General features: G+C 35.6%; 1 protein-coding gene across 2 annotated transcripts; it reads right to left on the bottom strand.

The window, feature by feature from the left end:
- Positions 1-396: 396 nt before the first annotated feature.
- Positions 397-6,923, bottom strand: RGS18 (regulator of G protein signaling 18). 2 transcript variants are annotated; one of them, XM_071751308.1, is made up of 5 exons: positions 6,513-6,923; positions 5,771-5,872; positions 4,914-4,978; positions 3,743-3,909; positions 397-1,430 (listed from the first exon to the last, which is right to left on the bottom strand). In XM_071751308.1, the coding sequence occupies exons 1-5, from the start codon at positions 6,629-6,631 to the stop codon at positions 1,176-1,178; spliced, it is 708 nt and encodes a 235-aa protein (XP_071607409.1). In that variant the 5' UTR covers positions 6,632-6,923; the 3' UTR covers positions 397-1,175. The 2 variants fall into 2 exon arrangements, with proteins under 2 accessions (XP_071607409.1, XP_071607410.1); XM_071751309.1 differs by having other exon boundaries at positions 4,914-4,975; positions 6,513-6,920.
- Between the last annotated feature and the right edge of the window lie 1,179 nt (positions 6,924-8,102).

Raw genomic sequence — 8,102 nt, 5'->3', positions numbered from 1 at the left:
TAAGGGAAGAAAAGGGAGAAAACATAAATTCCATGCAAAACAACTGAATATCAAGTCCTAGTGACAAATAAATCCTGCAGCACTTGCTAACCTGAACCAGTGCTTAAGATTTGAAGAACTGTCCCCTGGTTTAAGTCTGCCCCAATTCAGAAAGAAAAGGAGAGATAATTTCATGTGCTGGGTATGGAAAGGGAATGTGTGACTTCAGGGGTAAAGAAAGAAAAAGGGAGATTTTTTTTTCCTCCTCTAGAAACATAGAGAGTGCATTAATGAAAAGTAGAACTGAAGGTTAATTCTGCCTGAGCCCAAGAACTGTTAATTTTCAGATTCTTTTTCAAAAGAAAAGGCAGGAAATATTTAGAAAAAAGTGTAGTAACAAAGTTGATATGCCATGAATGTCTACAAATTAAAATAGAAATTTTATATATATATATATATATACACACACATGCTCATGACCTGATATTTAATGACACACATTGTGTTAAAATACTATTTTTGGCCCTTTTTTGCTGCAAAAAAAAAAATTAGAATACAAGTATTTGATGGCAAGGCTAATATATACAGCATAGCTTAAATACAGAGAACACACATATGCAATAAGAAAACAGTACAAAAATATACCCTGAACATTAAATAGGTATTCTTATGTTCCTTAAAGTATGCAATAGCTAAATTTTAATTGTGCAGTGGCTGTAGTTAAAATCTGTGCAATTTTACATTACACCTAATAATGTTCCTGTGTGATTTGCAGTGTGAGAAAATACCTCAAATTCTCTGTGCTTAGTGTAGGAAATATTGCAGAAATCTAGAAAAGTGCAAAGCCTAGGTGTGCAGATTCTAACTGTGATGCAACTCTGTCCTAAATAATCCAGCCCCAGGATGCTTGGTGGATATTATCAAATGGCTTTTTACACATTTTTATGCAGGAATCTCAAATCTTTGGAGAATTGTGGCTCTTGCTTGAGTTTAAAAAAAAAGACTGCATGAACACTGTGTTACATCTTGTCAATATGTTGCCTGTTTCTCTATAATAAATGAAATTACTCACTGGCTACAGGGTGTAAATGCATCTGACCTTGATTTTCACTCATTTAAACCCACCAAGGGCTTGGATTTCAAACCACACAGAAGTTGCTGCAATAGCAAGGATTGATGAGGGCTGAGTTTCCCTGTTACCAAACAGTAAAATCAGGTTTTACACCCTGGAAATCATTGACAGTGAAAGAACGGGATCGTCTCCTGAGGGTGGGAGGCTTGGGATTCCTCCCTTTCACCAGATTTAAGTAGGTGTCAGATTTTAGGAAACGTGGGTAGCTGTCCTGCTCCATCAGCCTGTAAACTGTGGTTTGGGCTGCATCAAAGGTGGTGATGAGGGGCTGGGCAATATTCTGACTTGTCACCTCTTTGGTTGGAAAGTCCAAGTTCACCTGCAAATAAGAAGTGTATTAATATATAAGAAGTATATTAATATATAAGAAGTATATTAATATATAAGAAGTATATTAATATATTAAACTGATAATATATAAATAATATATATATATAAAATAATATATATATATATAATATATTCAAGGGTTGGACTCGATGATCTCTGAGGTCCCTTCCAACCCAGCCCGTTCTATGATTCTATGATATAAGAAGAATATTAATATATAAGAAGTGTATTAATATATAGGTGGTGATGAGGGGCTGAGCAATATTCTGACTTGTCACCTCTTTGGTTGGAAAGTCCAAGTTCACCTGCAAATAAGAAGTGTATTAATATATAAAAAGCATATTAATATATAAGAAGTATATTAATATATAAGAAGCATATTAATATATAAGAAGAATATTAATATATAAGAAGAATATTAATATATAAGAAGTGTATTAATATATAGGTGGTGATGAGGGGCTGGGCAATATTCTGACTTGTCACCTCTTTGGTTGGAAAGTCCAAGTTCACCTGCAAATAAGAAGTGTATTAATATATAAGAAGTATATTAATATATAAGAAGTATATTAATATATTAAACTGATAATATATATATATATATAACATATATATAAAATAATATATATATATAATATATTCAAGGGTTGGACTCGATGATCTCTGAGGTCCCTTCCAACCCAGCCCATTCTATGATTCTATGATATAAGAAGAATATTAATATATAAGAAGTGTATTAATATATAGGTGGTGATGAGGGGCTGGGCAATATTCTGACTTGTCACCTCTTTGGTTGGAAAGTCCAAGTTCACCTGCAAATAAGAAGTGTATTAATATATAAGAAGTATATTAATATATAAGAAGTATATTAATATATAAGATGAATATTAATATATAAGAAGTATATTAATATATAAGAATAATATTAATATATAATAAGAATATTAATATATAAGAAGAATATTAATATATAAGAAGTATATTAATATATAAGAAGAATATTAATATATAAGAAGTATATTGATATATAAGAAGTGTATTAATATATAGGTGGTGATGAGGGGCTGGGCAATATTCTGACTTGTCACCTCTTTGGAAAGTCCAAGTTCACCTGCAAATAAGAAGTGTATTAATATATAAGAAGTATATTAATATATAAGAAGTGTATTAATATATAAATGGTGATGAGGGGCTGAGCAATATTCTGACTTGTCACCTCTTTGGTTGGAAAGTCCAAGTTCACCTGCAAATAAGAAGTATATTAATATATAAGAAGCATATTAATATATAAGAAGTGTATTAATATATAAGAAGTATATTTCTTTAATGTGCATTCATGAATTTCCTCTTGATTATTTCCTATTATTATTTATTTATTATCCTATTTATTTATTAATGCTTCTGTACTTTGAGGAAAGGCCTGATAAAAGGACCTGGACTTGCTGATATTGCTTTTATTGCTCCTGCAGAATTGGAATGCTCATGGTCAGTAATGGGTGTGAGATCCTTCACAGGGATGGCACTGCTGCAAGGACAAACTGGTAAAGTAGAAAATACAGCTGGATGTTTGACTAAAAGTAACTTTCTAATGGTTTTCTTGAAAAAGTTGCAGCTGTCAGGCTGTGCAACACCAGGTTAATACAGAATTCCATCCTTTCTTGTTTAGGATTCACACAGAACTTTGTCTCATTGGGATATGTTGCTGAATATTTAAAATTTCTGACTTACTTGTAGATTTTTGGTAGTAGAAAAGTGAGAAGACTCTCATAATTTAGTTATATAAGTTATTATAATGAGTTTTTGGAAGCTTTATAAAGCATGTAAAAATTATCATTTATTCCATTATTCTGCTACATTCATCCTGGGAAGATTTAATTAGGGTGATGATTTAAATGAAGTCTCAGGCACCCACTTAAACATGCTATTTTAAAGAATAGGATAGAATATATATTTTTAAATGTTGCTTTAGTCAAAAAGTGACTTCTATAATATGGTTTTTTTTTTCCCTGGTACACACTTGTCATTTCCATACAACTGTTAAAACCAAATAGCTTAGATAAAAGAACCAAAGAGCAATTAATGATGATAAAATAACTCAGCAAACCTATTTTATGATCCCAACAAGACACCAAGAAATCTGTGTGGAAAAGATCTCTGCTGGCCAAGAAGTCAGCCAGAGAGAAGTTGGAAATTTCAGATTAATTCTGATCTGGAATAAGATGCTGTTGGTTGGTCTCAGGTGAATTTAAGGAACTGAGTTGTGTCAAGAACTGTGTAGAGTGAGGGACATTTTTACTGCACCTCTTTTGGAGCATCCTTCTGTATGAATGTCTCATAAATGGCCTTGGCTTTTGGCAGAAGTTCACGTGGGGTTTTGCTTTTCTTGTAATCCTCACAAGCAACCCAGAACTCGATGTTCTCCTCACTGAACTCAGATTTCAGGAACTTGGTAAAGGCATCCAATCCAGCTGCAAAAAAGAACATGGAATTGCATTAAAAATGTGTCCTCTTTTCCCACTGACTCTGCACTGGGCTCCCCTTGACTTCCATGCCATTGCAGGTCATTATTTTAAAACCCATTTTTTTTTTTTGCATTTTGATCCTGAATGCTGTAACTCTTCTTACAGAATTCCCAACATCTGTAAAAACCCACTCCCAAGATCTTATGAATTTAGAAATAAATAGAGGCAATGAAAAGATCTGGGTACAGATGGAAGTGATGGACTTGAAGCTGGCTGGTTATCAGTTTAGGTTGGCTGAAACATTATTTCAATCTTTGCTATAAAATAGGAATTTTAAATAAATGGCTTTTAGCACCATTGCCATTGGCTTTCTCCTGCTGAATATCTTTTCTTTCCAAAATATTTTATGCTGAATATCTTTTCTTCCCAAAATATTCTCAATCTGTGGGAGCAATGCCATCTTGGTAATGTCCAGTGTTCAAGGAACAGGTCTGCAAAGTGCTTCCATGGATCCCTCCAAAATGGAAGGATAACCTTTCAAATGTTGGCCAGTTTGGATAAATCACTATTTTAGGAACAAACTCACTGAGAAGTGACAAAGTCCTCTCCTAAGTACATGGGACATGTTCTCATTTTTAGGGTTTGGTCTTGCAGTCAGGGGTATTTAAGCACTATTAAGTTCTGCTGCCTGTTATATGACTTAATTGAATAAAATACAGAATTTTAATGTTATTTTCAACCAGCTTCAGTAGCTGACAGCAGGGTATAACCTGGGCACAGGGTGAGAGCAGAAATGTGCTGCTAGAACTGATCCATCATACCAAGTTCAGGTATGGCCAGGTTTATTTAAGTGAGCAATCATATATAATTTGATATATTATTATATATATACTTACATACATATATATAATATATATAATATAGCTTGATAATTATAATAAATATAATTTTCCATCTTTTTCCATCATTGTTCATCCTAATGCTCTACAGGGAGAGGGAAAACCACTGACCTTTCTCAGAAAGCAGGATGTCAAAAGATTCTCCCCATTTCACAGCTTCTTCAGGAGACACACTGCTTAAGAAACAGAAAGTTTTGAAGAATTGTCCATGTTATGTATTTATGAAGCTGCTGTAACCTATGTTCTCTCACCATTACTGCTCAGGACCATATTAAAACCCCTTTGATTAGATCCCAGTACTAAAAAGGAGCTCATTCACCCCCTTAGGGACTTTGGTTTTATTTTTTTCTGATGATTTTCATGCCGAGTTTTACTTTTTTTTAAAGAATATTAGAGCAGAGATTTTTCTCCTCAATGCCTTTGCTGTGCTGCTCCTTTGGGGGAACTGAGATCCTGCAGGATGGTGAAACTTATATGGGAACCTGGTCCCATAAATATGGTTTAAACCCTATTTAAACTTCAGACTCCCACAGAGATGTGGTTTTGAATGCCCCCAGCCTGAGTCTATTTTAATGAATGACAGGAAATTCTACAGCCTGAAGATGAAGCAGCAGCAATATGGTTTAGGTGATAATCTTCTAGGGCAATAGCACATGTTGGCCTTGCTGGTTTGCCACAAACATCTTTCAGATGTCTCATTATTCTCAGACACTCTGTGCCCTTTATAAAACTCAATGTATTCTTCATCAGCTATGCCAGGCTGCACATGTTTTACTCTTATTTTGAATATTCTGCTCTGGAGAGCAATGCAGAAAGGAAAAAGTTTGTATGCTGGGGTTAGATTGTTAACTTTTAAACTAAAAAAGTGGTTTTTCTCTGCCAAGTCTGGATGCAGATGCAAGATGCAGGAAACATTCTGAGTCACTCTGAAAGGAATCCCCCTCACCTCAGTCTTTTGTAACCCTTACCTTGCTGCTTTTCTCAAATTTCCAGCTTTCCCAAGGTGATCACCTGGCTGGAATTCAGATTTCTGCAGGAGAAGGCTCAGCCTGTTTCTCTTCTGTTTAGCTCTGTAAGCAGAATTTTAACTTTTACAGAATTGTCAACAATCAGGGCAGCTTTGCAAGCTCAAAACAGGTTTTTTTTCAAGCTCAGACAGTTTTTTCTCCCTCAAAAACTGTTTCCTTTGACTAATATCACTGCTTCTGCACCAGAGAACCCCCTGTGTTCACTAAAAGTTGATGTTACTTCTATGTGTATTATTCACTTTTTTTTTTTGTTTGTTTACAGCTTAGCACAAATTTACATGTTAAGCACTGGTAAAGAGGAATGGAAATTATTCATTTTCAGTATCTTTTACATTTATTTTAAAGATGAAGGAGTGAAACTTCACATTAGAGAAGAGGTTGCTCAGCACCCTCTACTTCTAAGGTTTTGCAAAGAAAAAGGAAGTGTTGCTTCCCGTCACTTGAAATTTTAAAAAAGGAACTTTTTTTTTTTTTAAAAAAAACCCTCCCTTCCCTATTTTCTGAGCTTATTTGATATTTAGTTTTTCTTAAAAAATATTTCTGCTGTGAATTAAGATTCAATATATAAATCCCTAGGACTCCATTTCTTTTTTTGCATCCATGTCAGCAATAAAACCATCTGTGCCCTAAATTCCTACCCAGAAGCTTTGTGAGAAGAATCCTCTTTGATGTTCAAACTCACCCAGGTTTGCTGGCTTTGTGGGGCTCTTCCTTGAGTGTGGATTTCATGACTTTGTAGTAGGATTTATCCTTTGAATCAGAGATGTTCAGCTGAGGGAGCAACAGAAGTGGGTTCTCCATCTTCCTCTGGAAACTTTTCCAGTTTCAGAAAAAAAAAAAACAACAAAACCAAACCAAAAGCTTCCTTACAGCTGCATCTGGTGGCACTGGTGTGCCCAGCTCTCTGTGCTGGGTTGCCCCCAGTTGGCTGCTGGGAAGTTTCCAGAGTAGGTGAAGAAGAAGGAGATTTTTTTCCACCTTCCCTGCTGCTGGATGGACCCAGCAGCTTTAGAAGGTTCTGGTTTTGCAGTCGTCACTTGGGGAAGTGAGATTGCAGCTCTGCAAGATGCTGACTGCTGCTGGAAACCCAACTCTTGCAGCTGGGCTGCTGCTTGGGGAACTCAAGATGTTGATAGATTTAAGATGACACCGTATTTTCCTCCCAGCACCTGTGAGAAGTGCACCTGCTTTCTCTAAGATGAACTTTAATGAGAAGAATTCTGCATAAAATACCATGCAGCCTTGGTTTAAGCTCTTAGGAAACCTTACAGCTGACCCTAAACTGCTCCCTGCAGCCTCAGGTGCCAATTGCTGGGCAAAAAATCAGGTTTTTTCTAAAGTTAACTTGAAACTCAGTGTTCCTGAGCCTCCTGCCAGAGCCAAACAAAGCTGTGCTTAATCAGACATTTTGTAAGCAGAGATTTTTTTTTTTTTTTTTTTTATTTTTTGCAGCATTGGATGATCTCTGAGGTCCCTTCCAACCCAGCTAATTCTATGATTCTATGATTTTTCAGAAATTATGAGCCCCTTCTTCAAGTCTGTCCACTTAAAGATCTCTCTTTATCTTTCCTATCTGTGGTCTCAAGGGTTGGACTTGATGATCTCAGAGGTCCTTTCCAACCTGGCTGATTCTGTATTATTTTCATTTACAACCTCCCAGCCAGGATAAAAAATTTGGCACGACGTTTTTGGTGACTTTTTGTTTTAATTTTGACAGCAAAACCCCAATATGTTCTCATTTCAGTTGGCATCAGGTACCAATGTGTGATATTTTTTTAGGCTGATTAATTAACTTTCTTACTCTTGGGTACAACTTGTGTGGGAGATTTCATGGAAACAACTCATCTACCAAAGAAACCTCTTAAGTTTTAGCTGAATGAGGGGCATAAAAAGATGAAAATTAGGCAATCCTCCTTATTTTTTAGTGCCAATGCCTTGTTTTGATTATTCAGGCAAGGCACTGAGCCTTGGGGACCTCATCACCTTCCCATAATGTCCAGTTTTGTGCAATTCCTTCAGTGGGAAAATTCTGGTGAGTGTCCCACATGGCCTTTGCCTTGTGGAGTTGAGGAGGATGGGAGATACAAATATTCAAAAGAACTAAAAAAAAAAAACCTCTTCTGGGACTCCTGAAACATAACCAAAAAAGTCTTTATTGTGATTTTGTTTCTTCAAAGGGAAAAAAATGAAATAAATCTCATGTGTGTGAAACAAACTTTTAAGATCAGACTGAATGGGAAATATTGAGTGGAAATCTGCTTTTTGTGCCCCA

This window comes from Heliangelus exortis, chromosome 8 (assembly GCF_036169615.1).
Source record: "Heliangelus exortis chromosome 8, bHelExo1.hap1, whole genome shotgun sequence".
In the NCBI taxonomy this organism is placed as follows: Eukaryota; Metazoa; Chordata; class Aves; order Apodiformes; family Trochilidae; genus Heliangelus; species Heliangelus exortis.
This window is presented reverse-complemented; position numbering and strand designations above follow the sequence as displayed.

Coding starts and splice junctions, on each gene's coding strand:
- RGS18 (XM_071751308.1), bottom strand. CDS start 6,631: ATGGAGAACCCACTTCTGTTGCTCCCTCAGCTGAACATCTCTGATTCA. Junction 5,873..6,512: donor CACAAAGCCAGCAAACCTGG/GTGAGTTTGAAC, acceptor TTCTGCTTACAG/AGCTAAACAGAAGAGAAACA. Junction 3,910..4,913: donor CATCCTGCTTTCTGAGAAAG/GTCAGTGGTTTT, acceptor TCTTTTTTGCAG/CTGGATTGGATGCCTTTACC.